General features: G+C 31.4%; 1 protein-coding gene across 3 annotated transcripts in view; it reads left to right on the top strand.

Moving 5' to 3' along the window:
* LOC139489619 (multiple epidermal growth factor-like domains protein 10) overlaps positions 1-19,578 on the top strand; it is a 297,206-nt gene that overhangs the window by 18,803 nt on the left and 258,825 nt on the right. For all 3 annotated transcript variants that reach the window (XR_011656209.1, XR_011656208.1, XM_071276227.1), the window contains 2 exons: positions 2,137-2,319; positions 3,440-3,637. Coding sequence is in view for 1 of the 3 variants with exons in the window: in XM_071276227.1 (XP_071132328.1) it covers positions 2,137-2,319; positions 3,440-3,637 (381 nt within the window). In the remaining 2 variants the exon portion in view is untranslated. The remainder of the gene's footprint in view (positions 1-2,136; positions 2,320-3,439; positions 3,638-19,578) is intronic.

Raw genomic sequence — 19,578 nt, 5'->3', positions numbered from 1 at the left:
GTACATCTATTTGATAAAGTACAGATATAACAAAGAAACTGCCCGGTATCCAACGTAAGAGTACACTTTTTACTACACGCGTAGTCGGGTGCGTTCACTACGAGGACACTTGTTCTCAACTACGCGTGAAGTATGAGTACAGAATGGTCCCATACAGGACATTTTCTATGTTCTCCTATAGTATATTATCCGACAGTTAAGAATAGAATCTGGTCAAATTTTGAAGTTGAACATGTGGGAACTTTTGATTTTTGCCACGGACCATTTAATTTTCATGGAGGAAGGGGCCTGGTAGTTTTTAGAAAACAATATTCTGACCCTGATTTTGACTTAAAAAATCTGCTGCCTCAATATTTTGTCATATGAAAAAAAAATTGTCCACAAAATTTTCCTGTATAAACTGTCCTATAAAAAGGTTGGCATGTGAAACGGACGAAGACATATTCTAATAAAAGTACAAGTATCAGTCCTCCCTTTTGTGTATACATATGAGAAAACATTTCAAAGTTATTGATTGAATTCAAATCCATCACACATACGGTACACATTGTACCCGAAAACATAAAGGACTTTATTCCTATCAAACACCTTTTTAATTGTTTACCAGTATATTTCTTTTAGTTTTGGGTAAAATTTTAAAGAAAATAATACTATCAAGACGTCCTTCCATAAATCTTTTTTTTTCTGTTCTGACTTTAAAGAAATGACTACTTTTCGCCCAATCGAAATGGTGCATGGACATATTTTGTTTCATATTATTAGAATTATTTTCAATATTATCGGTATTAAACTTGATTATCGACACATGAAAGTTTGTCAGCATTGTCAATCTTTTTAACGTTAAAGTACCAATAGTTCGGTCACTACTCAAGTAAGTTTGTCGATAACATAGCTAATTTTGACGGTAAAGAAACATCAATTCGATCACTTCTCTGTTACGGGCTGTATGTTCTATTGTCATTTCAATGACGAATCTTCACAACTGTGCGAACTTCATGACTGAGTCTTATACGTTTGTTTGTAAATTAAATATACTCTTTCTCTAGTTCTCAGATCCTGTCTAGACCATGGAACGCCACAGCTGCCTTGTGATAATGATAATTATAGCATAAAGGGTTTCTATACCATTACGAAATTTGACTATTCTACTCTGTCAATTTGCCATATCATTGATATAAATTTATATACTATAAACGTTTTGGACGTTTTGGTATACACTTAGCTTCGTTGATGATATTGTTAAATGTTAAGACGTTTTTAGAGTTGCTATTTTTTATAATGATACATGTAAACGTTCATGTATTTTTTTCTTATTTTTTTTTAAAATCACGATGATATTACATATTGACGACAATTCGAAATTCGTGTAGTATTTTTATTTAATTGTTGTGGTCAAATATGATTTTGATCTATTCCTATTCAAAAAAAAAGTAATCCATCTGTGTTATAAAGTTGCACTGCTATTATATAGTTGTTTCTCTTTTTTTCAATATATGGCAAAGGAATTTACTAAAGGAGTAGGTCCGGTAAGGGCCGGTTTTGGCCTCAAATTTCACGTTCATTTGACGAAAGATTCTGGACACTTTTTAAACACTTAAATGTCTATATCAATTGATTCAATTTTTTTTGTGACAGGTTTTAACTGATTCACTCATTGAAAACGCTCTGATTCAAGCTTAAATATGAAAAAATTATCAAATATGCCAAAGACTGTCACTTTTCATATGGTTTTGTCAAAAATGAAAGTGGCCGCATCCGTGTTCATCCTCGACCTTTATATATGTTATGTATTATCATTAAACACAACTTACATTTCAATATCAAGAATGAACACGAATGCGGCCACTTTCATTTTAGACGGAAACCGTCTAAAATTTAACTAAAATGCTGAAATTGTGAAGATTTCAGTAATTTAGCATGACTTCATGATGCAAGTACCCGATATATGTGCATTGTAAAGCCAAACTAAGCCCATATTTATGTAGCAGAGGCATTATACCTTCCAAAAAATAACTAATAGTTTACATTTAAACAATTTTGTAAAACTGCTATATTTTGGGGCCAAAAAGGGGTCTTACTGAACCTACTCCTTTACATTATTTTGTAAACATAATTATACACTTATTTAATTTGCAGATAATTTGGCTTACAATCAAACAGTAAACATATTTCCTGTGGGTCAAAGTAATGCGGGACTTTCAGTCGATGGACTCATATCAACTTGTATTATATTTTCTTCTACTGCAACCAGTTCCTACTTGCAGATTGAATTTGAATCTTTAAGTACTATAACTACTGTGCATATTGTTTTTGGTAGAGGTGAGCAGATCACGATTAGTTGTTTTGAAGTATATAATATGAGCAAAATGTACCTATCAAGCTTGTAATTTTATTTTTTCTTTCTACGAAGCTTTTGTTTTTGGCTGTTGATTTGAAAAAGTAAAATATTTTAGAATCGCATGCGCAGTTACATGCACATTTTAAAAACATGTATCTTGTTGCTTGGTATGTTTTTGCTATATATAAAGTGACACTATAGCTAGATCGTAGATTTATACAGCTTTTTATATTTTTTTAAATGAAAAGTCATTTTGGATAGATTGGCATCAGAGAATATATATTTGTATATATCAATATGATCAGTAACCAAACAAAACACGAGTCTATAAAAGTTGTGAATAAATTGAACATTAACAATCAAAGATCTATCAATGAAACAACATTTTAAAAATAACAAAGATAATATTATTATAATGATTGCATTAGACAGTGCATGGTTATCACTATGATCACAGTTCAAACCTTGGAACAGGCACATTTCTATAAAGGTTTATCATATTCTTTTCGTTAGCTCAATCTTCCCATTTCTAACAAAAAAGTAACATTGATTAGTAGGACAACACGCTGGTACAAAATAATGTAGAATAAAAACCAGCACAGGAAAAAAATGGTTATTTCACAATCGTATTCCTAAAACAAATAACTGCTTCTGTAATATAACAATTAGGAGATGTGATATGATAAAGAGTAATTCCTCTATTCAACCCAAAGAGAGAAAAAATGAAAAAAGTAACTGTTATCGTACGGCCTTCAACAATGAACAGAATTATTACCGCATGCTACTATAAGCTCTATGAGACCTTATTTTAACAACATTTTAAACAAATTATAAAAAAATACCAACGACCTGATGTTTGCAAAAAAGGAATACGAACCAAGTTGGGCCTGTCCATAAACGATGTAGCGTCATGATATTTGTCGGTAGGATATTGGTCATCTGCCTTACATTGGTCATTGGTGTTGCAGTACACCAACATCGAAATTGTAGACGGACCATATACGACAAATTGGTTGTAAGTATAATTTGAAACTACTAGTAAACACTAAAAGTAAAATTAACAAAATGTTATATCATTTTTCTGCTTCTTGTCTTTTATAGATAAAACAACTGCTGACAATAATCATGCTGTCTATTGCTCTAATACCACTGACAAGTGGAATAGTGGCACTTTATTGTACAGTGGACTACGTTTGGACACAGACATAATTACTTTCGCTGTTTGCAACTATTTGACATATGTACCACCATTTTTAAGTGGAAATAATATGGTCGAATTGTGTGAAATAGAAATCGGTGGTAAGTGTCTTCATATGCTATAATGTATCGATCTGTATAACATTACTACATTTTCTAAAGTGTGTGTTTATCAAGCATTGTTGTCAACGATTTGACAAGAAGCTTTTATAAAGGTATAGTGTTAGTAAATTTGCTTATAATACTCTTTGATTGACATTTTATCATGGATTTGCGGCATTTATTAAAAGTCAAAGTGAGCAAAACAACTAAGAATAAATGGCCTGCCACAACGAACAAAACCATAGCGTATAGTCAGCTATTAAAGGCCCCGAAATGAATATCAAATTCAGAGGAGAAAACTAGCAGCGCAAATGTATATAACAAAGAAATACTTAACATGTACCGTCATAATTTGCATGACAGTAAAATATACAGAAAACACTATTAATCTATGAGCAAGATCAAGATATGACCTACACGTGAAGCTTGACATAACGTTTAAAAAAGTTTATAGATTCGGACTGAAAAAGATTCGCAAAACACAATTCCCATATAAATGTGTTTCATGGTAAAATGATATAAGAATACATCTCAGGTACAGAAAACTTTATACTGCATCAAACAGTGAAACTTTATACTGCATCAAACAGTGCTCTTAAGACAATATCTGCTATAACAAAAAAATGAATATTCTGGCTTTCCCTACACTTAGAATTGTATACTTTTAGGTCAAATAGTAAAAATTTATGTTGAGGTTCCAAAAATTTGTATGTAAAACCTCTTTATTCACTCGATTTATTGTAATTATCATAATCTGATATTTTCATGTTTTACTTTGTAAAATGTTTTGCATTCTTTTCAAAAAACTTGGTTGTAGTAAAAAAAAGATTTATACTTAAAAATGCTCTTTCAAATCTATACTTTCTACTTGTTGACATATGTCTGTGAATTCATTACTATTCGTTGGATACCAATTGCGTAGATAACCTGGGTAAAGAGAAACCACAAATTAAAATGTTTAACGAATTGCGAATTGGTTGTATGATAAAATCTTATATTCACGAACAATGGTTCATACGAAAATAAATGAATCAATAGTACATTTAAATGATTAAAAACATGATCTGTTGATCTATGATATTATTATGAATACTTTTAACAAAAAAATACAGTCTGGAATATTCTTTAAACACAAAATCTCAATAGATGGTAAACATTGACAGATTTAATGCATATAATTAAGAATTTGATTGAAAAACCAAATGAAATGAAAAACTTGACGATTTTCAATGTCCCCACATTTCGGTTTTCTGATATTTTACTTTTTTGTTACCTTTCTCATATGTAAAATTATTAAGTTTTGATTCTGAATTTCTAAATTTTAAACTCAATCTGTGACTTCCTACTGTAAAAGTGTTTAAAATGTATATTTCGGAAACAAAGTGATACAAAATGCAAGATTTTAAAATCTTTAAGTGTAAAATTTTCGTATTAGTCAAATATTATTTTTTTCAACTTTTCTATGTCAATCATACCGAAAATTTCTTAAAATGTTTGTATATTCCACCATGTAAGTAAGTAAGTATCATATTATACTTATTAAATCTCAAAAGATAGGAAAAGAGTTTCGCTGCTCAGATTTATTCGGAAAACAGTTAAAATACAAAAGAAGAAATTTTCAAACATATCAGAGAAACATTTGTCAACAAAATTATCGTCTTCAACTTTGCAATGTTTCTTTTGTATGATTTGTTTTAAAGACACATCTAACGAAGAATTTCAATATTTAAAATGTTATTCTCTTCGGACATTTGAATAACACATGCTATCGTTAAATTTCAACGTTAAATAGTTTTGTATTTGCAATCGAAATGTGAACCCGATCGTGCGATTGTTAATTACTGATTTTGATACTGTCAACATTTTCAAACATCAGATCTCTTATTTAGAAATTACACTTCTAATTTAAACTGACCAAAATGATTTGGTGAACATGTACAAATCGCTGCTATCGCCGTAACACAAAAACTGATCCACCATCCAAAAAAAAAACGGAGTAAAAAAAGATTTTAACAGTAGAAACTGTAAAGCAACAGAAAAATATTTTTTAAAACTAATTTTCCACTGTTGCACTCGACTGTGTACGAAAGTTCAAGACTTTTTTTTTATCTAAATAGATCAAAGCTTTTCAGGCGTTCATTAACAATCGCATTTAAATGGACGACGATTCCAAAAACAAATAATGCAAGGACGGTTTAATCAAAATGCTGGATTTTTATCGACAAAATATTTGTTAGGTTGAAATGTAGGAGTAAATATTTCTATAGTAACACGACCTTTTCTTCTTTTTTTTTTACTTCTTTGTCTTTCAGGTTGTCCTCCCACACATTATGGTCCGGTCTGTGATCAAAGGTGCCCAGAAAACTGCCACGGACCATGTGACCTTGAAACTGGGATTTGCATATTTGGTTGTTTATACGGATGGACTGGTGATGAGTGTAAAGAAGGTATAAACAAATGTTATAAATAACATATTTTGTTATGCATTTTTCGGCTTTGGATGGATAAATTCGATCGATCATCAAAATTGACTGCAAGATTATCAAACTTCATATAGATATATTCTTATACAAATATGGCATCCGTTAAATAGAGAAAAATAAACAAAACGGCCCGCAACTAAAAAAAGGAAAACCGTTTACCAAACATATCACACTTATTAAAGCTGAAGATAACATGGATAAAGCAAAGTAAAAACATAAAACAATGCTTAAAATAAAAATAGATTTGTGATTTAAGTTTTACGCATTTTATGATTATTTTTCATCCGAACAGTACGCGCCAAAAACAAAGTTCTTCCTTGCTTAGGTTCAAAATCACATCAGAGTTCTACAACTCAAACATACATAAACTTGATGATAAAGCTAAACGCTAAAATCAGTGAATATACTTTGTCAATTTTTTGTAAAACTGTAAAATGTAATACCGTTGAAAAACACTAAATGGCGTAGATATCAAAACAGACCAAAGTCAAAAGTGCGTTAAATTCCTTTTCACATTTGCAGCTACTACAGGGATGGTATACTTTAGAGGCTTCAAAAAAACTTTTAGTCTTCAGAGCTCTTGAACCAAGACTAAAGTTTACCAAACAATTACATTCAAATGGAATTAGAATTTTTCAGTTTCTTAATTGGTTCTTCTGTTATTACAATGTATCATTTAAAAACCACATTGCTTTGAAAACGTGTAGACTCTGCAAATAAGCTTAAGGTAAGGTTGAATTTGTAGAGCAATTATACATATATGGAAACTATTTCATATATGTTTTCGACGTGTACATTACAGCATGTTCAAGTGGTACTTATGGCAAGGACTGTCTTCAAGCTTGCTCAACAAACTGTTTAAATCCAACATGTAATCGCATGACTGGAGAATGTATTGGTGAATGTAATGATGGATGGAAGGGACTCGACTGTACAATAAGTTTGTGTTATTTATAAGTATTATTTCTTTTTTTTTTATAAATAAAAAGATATTTTTATAAGATCATGTGTTATATTTCATTCAAACCAGAAAGCATGATATTTGTCTATAATTACATGAAAATCGATATAACGAAATACTGATTACAAACCTTCAAATTCTATGAATAAGTAAAGTGTTAGTTGAATATTTCATTTTTTCAAGTTTTTTCGAAGTAGCTTTTCAACCTAATGAAATTAGTTAGACTATCTTACAAAAAAACAGTAAAAATATACAATGACAATTAAAAACCAATTGTTCAGAGAACAATTGAAGGTCTTTCCATCAAAACAATGTATTTTGATATGAAAAGTTGTGAAACTAAGTTTAAAATGTCATTTCAATCGTCAAATGATAGCTCCTAGTAAGCTGATTCCAAAAATATATTGTTTCCATACATTTTTTTTAAATAAGGGAGATAATTTGTTACTTCCGGTTTGAAAAATGTTACTTCCGATTATATTTGAATATTTACTTGACACTGATTCCAAAAATATCTGGTTCTATATACTTTTATATTAATAAAGTACAAAAAAATAGCTATTTCCGGTTTACAAAAGGTCACTTCCGGTTGTTTTTTACAAGGTTAAATGGTTTGATACCTTTTTCTAAAAGTTGTATATCTTTATCATGTATACATATAGAATAAAAGAAAAGGTCAAAATCTAGAACGTCAAATTAAGCTATGACCTTGAGATCAATTTCAAGGTCATAAACCAAGGACCTCAAATCAAAAGACCATAGGTCTTTATTATATTTAGTTAATGAGTTATATCACCAAACGCGTATTTTTAAATACAAGAGGGGAGAAAACTCCCTTTTACATTCAACGTACGCTTGCAATCAAAATTTACATCTTACGACATGTCGCAACTAACAATTTAGTAAAAATAATTTGTTGATATCTTATACAGTCTTTGGATATAAGTGAAAATAAGCCAAATTCAAATATTAGAATATGACCTTGACCTTTGACCTTGACCTAATTTTCATTTTTTGGGACCAAGGACCTCAAATCAAAAGATCCTAGGTCTCTATCACTTATGATTTATAAGATAGAAATTCATATCACTTATATCAGATGCATAAGGGGAAATAACTCTCATATGGAGCGGTCATATCGCTTCGGTCAAAATAGGACAAATCATGCGAAGGATATAACGAGCAATTTTGTAAAATAAATTTGTCATAATCTTTTACGGTTGCGAAGGAGATGCGCTAACAAGGAAAACAGTGTTTGGGGAGATAACTCCTACAAAGAAAAGTATTCGTTTACGCAGGGTAAATTTCAAAAGCGCATAAACTGTTCGATATCATATACCAAATATCTAAGCGACATATTGCGAAACAAATGTTTATCGCAAGAACAAAATTAGGCGGAAGAAAAAAAAAATAATCAGAAGAAAAACAATAGGTCTTTCCACAGAAAAGTGGAAAGACCTAATTAACTACCGACACCTTTACATTCAATGCTCTGAACTATATATTTCCTTCTGAAGTCGCACATATTTTTTAGAATGTCCCAACGGTAGCTTTGGAAGAAATTGTTCAGGATTTTGTGAGGGATGTATATCAACTATGTGTGATAATGTTAATGGATTGTGTGATAACAAAACTAGCTGCAAGCTCGGTTATGCAATCGGGGAATATTGCAACACAAGTACGTTAAGTATGGATTTTATTTTTAAATTGCATATACATGTATCTGATATTACAAAATATTCAACAATTTGAAAGATAACGTCAATGAGATATAAATGTAGATTTTACAAAAGTGACATATTCATGATATTGAAAAATATATAAATGAATAAATAAATAAAAGAACAATTATTTCATTGTGAATAATTTAGCTTGGTTATTTTTTTTACGAGATCAATATAATTTGTCAATTTCTGTAAAACTGTAAAATGAAAAACCGGTGAAGAGCACTAAATGGCGTCGCTATCAAAATCAGACCCAATCGAAAGTGCGTTATATTCCCTTTCCCACGTGCAGCGAATACAGGGATGGTAAACTTTAAAGGTTTTGCATGCCCTATTGACTAAATTAGGACCAATTTGTACACACGTTTTATACTTTTGGTTTAAACAACTTAAAGTCACTATAGTTTTTCGATCAAGATTAAAGTTTACCAAACAATTACATTCAAATGGAATTATATTTTTCAGTCTCTTAAGTGGTTCTTTTGTTATTTAAATGTATCATTTAAAAACCACATTGAATTGAAAACGTGTGGACTCTGAAAAGAAGCTTAAGGTAAGGTTGAATTTGTAGAGCAATTATACATATATGGAAACTATTTCATATATATTTTCGACATGTACATTACAGCATGCTCAAGTGGTACTTATGGCAAGGACTGTCTTCAAGCATGCTCAACAAACTGCTTAAATCCAACATGTAATCGCATGAATGGAGAATGTATTGGTGAATGTAATGATGGATGGAAGGGACTCGACTGTACAATAAGTTTGTGTTATTTATAAGTATTATTTCTTTTTTTATAAACAAGTACAAAGAAAATATGTTTATAAGATCATGTGATATACTTTATTCAAACCAAAAAGCATGATATTTATTTTTAATCACATGAAAATCATTATAATAAAATACTGATTATGTTTATTCCGTGGTTTGTTCTTATTCAAACCTTCCAATTCTATGAATAAGGGGAAGTTGAATCTTCGATTTGTTACAGTTTTTTCGAAGTAGCTTTAAAACTGAATGAAATTAGTTAGACTATCTTATAACAAAAAACAGTAAAAAAAAACAATGACAATTAACTACCAGAATCTTTACATTCAATGCGATGAACTATATTCTTCTTTGCGAAGTCACACAAAGTCATATATTTTTTTCAGAATGTCCTAACGGTAGCTTTGGGAGAAATTGTTTAGGATTTTGTGACGGATGTATATCAACTTTGTGCGATAATGTTAATGGATTGTGTGATAACAAAACTAGCTGCAAGCCTGGTTATGAAATCGGGGAATACTGCAACACAAGTACGTTAAGTATGGATTTGTTTTAAAATTGCATATACTAGAATCTAGTATTACAAAATATTGCACCATTTGATGGATAATATCAATGAAATAGTAATGTTAATTTCACAAACAGATACACATTTAAAAATAGATAAATAAATAAATAGATATAGAGTGCAAATATATCAATATCAATAATGTAGCAAAGTTAATAGTGTTTACGAGAACACATGAGAAAAAAATCAGCAAGTGCTGTCGCGGAAGCAAACTAGGAAATTTGATAATCATAAAAGGTTTTGTCAGCTTTGTATGATCATAAGACGTAACCATAATCTTGGTCATATGCATGTCACTATTAACGAATAGTTAGTTGCTTTGAATTTAATTCTCTTGCCTTTTTTTTTTTAATCTAATTTGATTTATGTGTAAAAACAAAATCTTCAATATGGGTACACAAAACCAAAAATGTATGGGAAGGATTGTGCCTGATGTTCATATGATGAAATCATAATCTTTCAGTCAGTTTAATTGAAGTCTGGAGCTGGCATGTCAGTTAACTGCTATTAGTCTGTTGTTATTTATGTATTATTGTCATTTTGTTTATTTTCTTTGGTTACATCTTCTGACATCAGACTCGGACTTCTCTTGAACTGAATTTTAATGTGCGTATTGTTATGCGTTTACTTTTTCTACATTGGCTAGAGGTATAGGAGGAGGGTTGAGATCTCACAAACATGTTTAACCCCACCGCATTTTTGCGCCTGTCCCAAGTCAGGAGCCTCTGGCCCTTGTTAGTCTTGCATTATTTTAATTTTAGTTTATTGTGTACAATTTGGAAATTAGTATGACGTTCATTATCACTGAACTAGTATATATTTGTTTAGGGGCCAGCTGAAGGACGCCTCCGGGTGAGGGAATTTCTCGCTACATTGAAGACCTGTTGGTGACCTTCTGCTGTTGTTTTTTTTCTATGGTCGGGTTGTGGTCTCTTTGGCACATTCCCCATTTCCATTCTCAATTTTATGTACTCTTAACTGTTACAGCTTTAACAAGTGTTTAATCTAAAAGAAGATCAAACATGCCTCAGACTATTATAATGCACTTCCATGATGTTATACTGCGCCTATTCTGTTTGCATTTTCATTAAACAATACTAGGTTAAAGGTAAAACTATGAACGCATGATTTATAGATATGTACGTGTCAATTTTTTCTAGTACAATGTATAACAAAATATGATGTTTTTGAATTTTATTTATTTTTGAAATTTTAATGTTTGTTTATCTGTTACATTGTAGGTTGTGACGATTGGTATTTCGGTAATAATTGTACAAGACAATGTCACTGTCTTGAGAAACCCTGCGACAATGATAATGGGATATGTTCACCAGAAGGATGCAAGGAAGGATGGCGTGGTCAATCATGTGATCAAGGTATATGAAACTATATTTGTCATACCAATATACACGACTACGCATACAGGTATTCATTGATGGAATGATTTCTGTACACACAGTTCTTTTGTAATATCCTTGATTTCTTTATATAAGCGGAACCTACATTTGACAATCATTGATGTTAGGTGTGTCTATCCCTTATAATCACGACGTTAATATGTGATTTTGTTCTGTTTATATAGAAGATTGCAAAACACCTTTATGGGTACACCTGTCGGAGCGGGAAGATATAGATAAAGAAACACATGAATCGGTATCAAATTTGATCCCGAACTAGTGAAGTATGTGTAAATTTAATTATTTGGAAAACAAAAGGACGAGATATGGTGTAATTGTTAATCAATACCATTATCCTATATTAGAAACATGAATTAATACAGTTGATTTCTTTAATTAATCGTGTTAACGTCATGCCAGTTAACAAATTGGACCTCGTTATTTTAGTCGTATAGATAAAATAAAATCGGGGGTAAATGTTCTGTTTGATCTTGCATTATGTATATGCTATGATAGGTGGTATTGTGTCGCAGCTTCGATTTCTACGGAATCAAACATAATGGAATTAAAAAAAATAATGAATAAATTTAAATTATGACAAATAATTTATAATTACAAGAATAATAACTTTAACCTTTTTAAAGATGTTTTAACCTTTCGTTCACCTTCAAAACAAGAAAATTTATGCAGCTTCGTTTTTTTTTTTGTAAATTCAAAGAACTGGTGCCCAGAAATAAAAAAAAAAGGTATCGAAATTCTAAATTTATATCAAGGATTCTTTTTGCGACACACCATTACATACACATTTCCTTTAGGAAAAAGTGAATTTGACGTTTACTCTTGTGACAACATGACACCTATAATATTCCATACATCAGTCAACAATAACAGCTATGATTATATCTGATACCAGAGTGTGACGTCGTACATGTAAATCAATGTACGTAAAACTAACAGGATTTCACATTATATAGACATGAATTATTTTAGGTTCTACTAACGATTGCAAAACATATATTAACAGGGTCAGACAACTTACACATTTCTCATAAAACAAACGTTCAGATAAAGAAATTATATGATTCTGACTTTCCGACACGGTAATTAGTTATAACAATGATATTGATATGGCACAAATAAAACTGGCGTATGAAATTTTCCAAAGTATATTACATTTATAAAGCTAAGAATTAGAAAGACCGTTTCAATATTTTCATGTTTCTAAAGCAAATCCGTTATTTCATTTATATACGATAACATATTGGTTGTATTGTAGCATGTAATGATTGGTATTTCGGTTACAATTGTGCATGGAAGTGTTACTGCTTGACTGGTCCTTGTAATATGTTAACAGGAGAGTGTCCACCTGGAGGTTGTCAAAAGGGCTGGCACGGCGTAGCATGCGAAGGTAGGAAGAAGTAGGAGAGGCTTACAGATTTTACTCCCTATGTATAGCATTATGTTCTTTCTCACTTTGCTCGCTTTGCTCGTCCGAATATAAATTATTTCTCATTCTAAATAACGAAACAAGAAAGACTAATATGGTAGGAGATACACACCATACAGTTTTAATTTAACAGTTGTTTTCAAAATACATATGTATCAAAGTAAAGTCCATATTACATCATGCGTCATATAATTCATCTTAACTATTCATACTAATATCTACAAAAAGAAAATAAAAAGAGTTAGGATTTATACAAAGCTCAATATTACAATCTAAATTTAGTAAAGTTGTCGAACAAGTTTTGTTTGTGAAATCTCGATGAAATGAAAAGAGCGCGAAAACAGTATATACCGTATAAACCGAATTACTCAGTATTGCGCAACAGAAATAGTAAGAAATCTCAAAAACGAAAAAAAATACATATATCATAATCAAACAGTGTGTGGAAAATTGCAGGACCTGTATGTTCTCTGATTAAAAAAATAATCCCTGATTGAGGTAGGTCGGGGTTCATGCTTAACAAGAGAAACTTTAATGTACATGTATGTCAAGTTAGTATATTCAATATCCAAAACGGCTGCCAGCAGTCAGTTCAATATTAACATTTTCTGGAAAATAATAAAAAAGGTAAATAGTCGATAACATTAAAAGCACGGTAGCCCTAGTTAACAAAAATGGAGAAACATGTGTTGGGAATGATGTTATGACCACTTCAGTATATCATGTATTCAAACATAAACCCCTATATAAATCGTACACGTATGTATGTGCCTGTTCCAAGTCAGGAGCCTGTAATGCAGTGGTTGTCGTTTGTTTATGTGTTACTTATTTTTTTTCGTTCATTTTTTTTTATATAAATGAGGCCGTTAGTTTTCTCGTTTGAATTGTTTTACATTGTCATTTCGGGGCCTTTTATATCTGACTATGCGGTCTTGGCTTTGCTCATTGTTGAAGGCCGTATGGTGACCTATAGTTGTTAATTTCTGTGTCAGTTTTGTCTTTCGTGGACGGTTGTCTCATTGGCAATCATGCCACATCTTCTTTTATATATTTGTCTTTTTGAATATTGATTTGTTTCGATAATATGCAATCAAAGATGAACTTTTATACATGCTTTTCCAGAAACAAGAACAAAGAATCACTCAATTTATATATACAACTATATATAGGATACTTAAGGAAAGCCCCCTTTAAATATATATAGTCACTTTATAGCTAAAAAACGTCAAAATATACACTAAAGTGCAAATGGAGATGGTTCAACTCCCTGAACTCTTAATCTTCAAAGTATTATCCATTTAGCTGCTAATAAATAAAAAAGAAAAAAAGGGAAACAAAAGAAAACACATATTCTGACATTGGACTTTAAAATGCATTGTATTGTTGTGTGTTTGTTCTACTTTACTACATATATAGGAGGAAGGTTGAGATATCAAAAATATATTTAACCTCGCCGCATTTTTGCGCGTGTCCCGAGTTAGGAGCCTCTGTCCTTTGTTTCTCTTGTATATATATTTCTAATATTATTATTATAGTTCATTTATATATTTTGTGAAGTCCATATTCACTTAGCTAGTACACATTTTTGTTAAGGGGCCTCTGGGTGCGGGATTTTCCCACTGTGTTGAAGACCCATTAATGGCCTTCGACTTTTTCTGCCCTTCGATAGTTGTTGTTGTGTCTTTTAAGCATTCCTTATTTCCATTCTCAAATTTATGCTTTATTTACAGAGACTGAAAGTGTCAGTTTGATAGTCGAAATAACTTTTGGCGTCTTTATATTAACTTACTATCTTTAAACTTAACAAATGACAATATTTTTGTGGCTTCCCGTAGTTATTTTGAATTATACTTTCAAATGGTAATGGAGTGAATATTTGTTTTTGTTTATAGAAATCACATGTATAAAAGTTCATCTTTGGTTTCATTTTATTGATAAAAATCTGTTTTACATAAAGACAAATGTGCAATTTACAGACGGTTTATATTTGAGACTTAGGACAACAAGAATGTAAGACAGTTGGAAAGGGTTATAAAACGAGTTCATTCATATCTTGTTATTCCTGTTAATCATGACTATAATGCTTTTAATGTTATCGAGTATTTTAACATTTTTATTTTTTTTCAACTAATAAAGTTTCATATTGAACCGACTGCTAGCCCCCGGTTGATTATTGTAAATCGAATAACGAACAACGAACTGACTGCTAATTTTACATCCATTTTATGCACTCGTTTTCGTTATCTCAGTGTAACATTTACTTCCCACCGGTTGTTCAGTTTGTTTGTTTTTTAGGGGTGTTTTTTTTTTGTCATCATTATTATATAATTAAGACATATATATTAAAGATGGATCAATTAATCCTTCAGATTATAATAGAAAATAAATAAGGTCGAAGTTTATATTCCTATATTATGATGGCATCAGTTTATTCAATTTTTGTATCCTATCAACCCATAGCCAGAAGTGTTTCATTTACCTACAAATCATATTTGTTCTTCGGACTATCATATGGAAATTTAAATTTTGAAAGATGTGATACCAGTTTCTGAAAATAATTCAGTCATTTCTGGTAGAACAATATTAATGAGAAAATGATACGACCCAAACACTGACTTGGAACAATGGGAATAAACAAGGATGTGTTATTGTTCTTATATTTTCCTGAAAGACTATTAGAGAAACAATAATTGCAGATATGTCCCTAGCAACCATTTACTTCTTAAAGCATGATGTATCAAGCTATTTTCTCTGACGTTTCATTTCTGAGACTGTCATTAAAGTGAGAGGGTTAGCGCTATAGAACCAGGTTTAATCCACCATTTTCTACATTTGAAAATGCCTGTACCAAGTCAGGAATATGACAGTTTTTGTCCATTCGTTTTTGATGCGTTTTGTTATTTGATTTTGCCATGTGATTATGGACTTTCCCAATTGATCTTCCTATAAGTTCAGTATTTTTGTGATTTTACTTTTTCATAGAATAATGAAAAGGAGTAGGTCCGGTAAGGGCCGATTTTGGCCTCAAATTTCAGGTTCATCTAACGAAAGATTTTGAACACTTTTTAAACACTTAAGTGTTTATTTCAATTGATTCAATTAGTGTATATGAAAAATTTTAACTGATTTAGTCATTAAAAACGCTCCGATTCAAGCTTAAGTATGATAAATCTATCAAATATGCCAAAAAACGTCACTTTTCAGATGTTTTTTTGTCAAAAATGAAAGTGGCCGCATCCGTGTTCATCCTCAAACTTTATATATGTTATGTATTATCATCAAATACAACTTACATTTCAATATTATGAATGAACACGAATGCGGCTACTTTCATTAAAGACGGAAACCGTCTAAAATTTATCTAAAATGCTAAAATTGTGAAGATTTCAGTAATTTAGCATGACTTAATGATGTAAGTACCCGATATATGTGCACTGTATTGTCAAAAACAGCCCATATTTATGTAGCAGAAGCATTATACTTTCTACATTCTACACTTTATACAAATATTCCGCATTTCAAATTGAAAGAGTTGGTATTGCTTTGTTTCATAAAACAGAATGGCCAACGAAGATACAAGTATCTTGTCTTAGGAAGGGAAAAATCCTAATTAGTAAAGGATCACTCTGATTCAAACAAAAAATTCTCTGAAACTGACATTATCAAGATGCTTGATTTCTTGATTGACAACATATTTGTTACGTTCGGAGGACTTCTTTTTCAACAGACTATCGGCATTCCGATGGGAACGAATTGTGCCAATCTTCTTGCCGACTTGTTTCTTTTTATTATTATGAAGCTGACATCATACAGGAACTTCTTAGGAAGAAAGATAAGAAGTAAGCAATATCCTTTAACTCTACTTTCCGCTATATAGATGATGTTTTGTTACTAAATAATTCAAAATTTGGTGACTTCGTCGAACGCATTTATCCCATTGAACTAGAGATAAAGGATACAACAGATACAGTTAAGTCGGCCTCATATCTTGACTTACAGCTAGAAATTGACAATGAGGGTCGATTGAAAACAAAACTTTACGACAAAAGGGTGATTTCAGTTTTCCAATTGAGAACTTTCCATTTCTAAGTAGCAACATTCCAGCAGCACCTGCATACGGTGTATATATCTCCCAATTGATATGATATTCCCGTGCTTGCATTTCCTATCATGATTTTCTTGATAGAGGGTTGTTGCTCACAAGGAAGCTATTAAATCAAGAGTTCCAAATGGTGAAGTCATCTCTTCGTAAATGTTACGAACGCCATCACGAGTTGGTTGACCGTTATGGAATAACCGTTTCACAAATGATATCGGATATGTTCCTTTCGTCGTAACTACAATTCCCTTCCCTTTCATAAATGTGACCTACCGAATTAGACTATTTACCGGATTTGTTATCTCATAAGCAAACGACGGGTGCCACATGTGGAGCAGGATCTGCTTACCCTTCCGGAGCACCTGAGATCACCCCTAGTTTTTAGTGGGGTTCGTCGTTTATTCTTTAGTTTTCTATGTTTTGTCATGTGTACTATTGTTTGTCTGTTTGTCCTTTTAATTTTTAGCCATGGTGTTGTTAGTTTGTTTTTGATTTATGAGTTTGACTGTCCCTCTGGTATCTTTCGTCCCTCTTCCCCAGTAAATAGCTAAAAGATTACATGTTCAAAATTTTGTAAAACTGCTATATTTTGGGACCAAAATGGGGTCTGACTGAACCTACACCTTTAGAAAGGGACTTTCTAGTCATATGATTTAAAATTAGTATTACCTGCACTCTGAGTTGGAACGATTATATTTCATTATGATGTGATTTTTATTTTTGTTAGTTACTCGATAGAGTCTTAGAAGCTTCAACATGATATTTTAAGTCTTCGCTTTGTGTAAACAAAGAACAAAAGCTTTCAGAAAAATCTGTTATCTCACTGATTTTGTCATTGTTTTATTGACTTGGTTAAGGAGATGGTTCGTTAGAGAGCAAAGATTTTGTCTTTTCTGTATCTATCTGTCATACATGTAGCATTTTCACAACAAGTGATATCACTTCACCGAGACATCAAAAGGTATATTGGCATTAAAATCTGCCGACATCTGCTTTCTGATTTAAACTTTTAACTTCTAAAATCAACCATAAGGTTTAAAGATTTTTTTCAAGTGTCAGATTTAAACAATCAAATTACTCAACGCTCTTCAACTTCGTACTTTAGTTTGGCCTTTTTAACTTTTTATTCGAGTGTTGCTGGTAAGTCTTTTGTAGACGAAACAATGCGCGTCAGGCGCAAAACAAGTTCAAGTCCTGATATCTATGATGAGTTTATTTACATTCGAACATTAAATTGATGAATTTAACGATAGCATATTAGAGTTGAAAAAAGGTAACAATCAACACAATTTACTTACATTCAGACATGAAGTCATAATATGTTTTACCTTCCTCTTTCAAGTTCACTCGATTTGTTTCTTCCTTGTCGATTTAGAAGATTTGAACATCGGCGAACTAATGTCGCCACAGTTTACAATACTCTATTTTATGAGTAAATGAATATTTTCTTTTTTAATAGGAATAGATTCGTATGATACATATAGATTCTACCACTGCTTCGAGTTTGATACGATATTTATCCACTCGAGATAGTTAATTTTTCAAATTTAAAACGCAAGGCTCGCCGAGTGGATAAATATCGTATTACACGAGATTTAGTGATTGAATCTGTTTATCTAATGATTTTCAAACAATACACAGCCTTAGTCCTTCTTTTCGAATGATCTGCAAAAAGGTGTGTTCTTTTAATGTGACGTCATCAGGCATGATCGCCTTTTTTCCTGCCTTCACAATAGGAAATTCAGAAGAAAGCAAAAAAATTCGACGTCATAATCGAATTTTGATCAATGAAGAACTGAGATCAAACGAATAACACATTGATTAAATGTTTTTATACACTGGGTGTAGAAAGGGATACATTGACGTAGAATTAGAGAAATAGTTATCCATAATGAAAGAATGTCTGTTCTGGAGTATATAAATTCAACTCAATTGTTCATGTATAGTGTAAATTGAAATAAGAGTTCCATATCAGAAATGCCAGAACTTTTTCTTTGTTGTATTAATAAGACTACGTGATTTTTGTTTTTTTTTAATTTTTTTACAGTTACAGATGAAAACAGAGCTTTATTACCGATTCAGATTGGTCTTTTTATTGGAGGTTTTCTTCTAGGAATTATGATGACAGCAGCTGCATGCTTTTTAGCAAGGAAAAGACGAAAACTACGGAAAAATCAAGGTATGAAATGAGCGTACTACATTTCACAAATTCAAAGTTTTGTAAACAGTTAATTAATATGATGACCATATCAATGAAAATTCATGTCAACATAGAAGTGCTGACTACTTGGGAATAATTTAAAAAATGAAAATATAAATGTTAGCGTAACTGTAAAGTAACATTACCGTCTTCGACTGCAATCCGCATCTGACCTCATTAATCTGACTTCTTTGTCGCTAGACTCGTCATGACCAATTGTATCACCAGCCAAGTATTTTGCATATTTGTGTTCACATGAAAGATCATTGATACGTGTTTTTTTTGTACAT

Source organism: Mytilus edulis, chromosome 1, assembly GCF_963676685.1.
Source record: "Mytilus edulis chromosome 1, xbMytEdul2.2, whole genome shotgun sequence".
NCBI classification, from domain to species: Eukaryota; Metazoa; Mollusca; class Bivalvia; order Mytilida; family Mytilidae; genus Mytilus; species Mytilus edulis.
The sequence above is the reverse complement of the archived record's forward strand: the minus strand, read 5'-3'. Positions and strand labels throughout refer to the sequence as shown.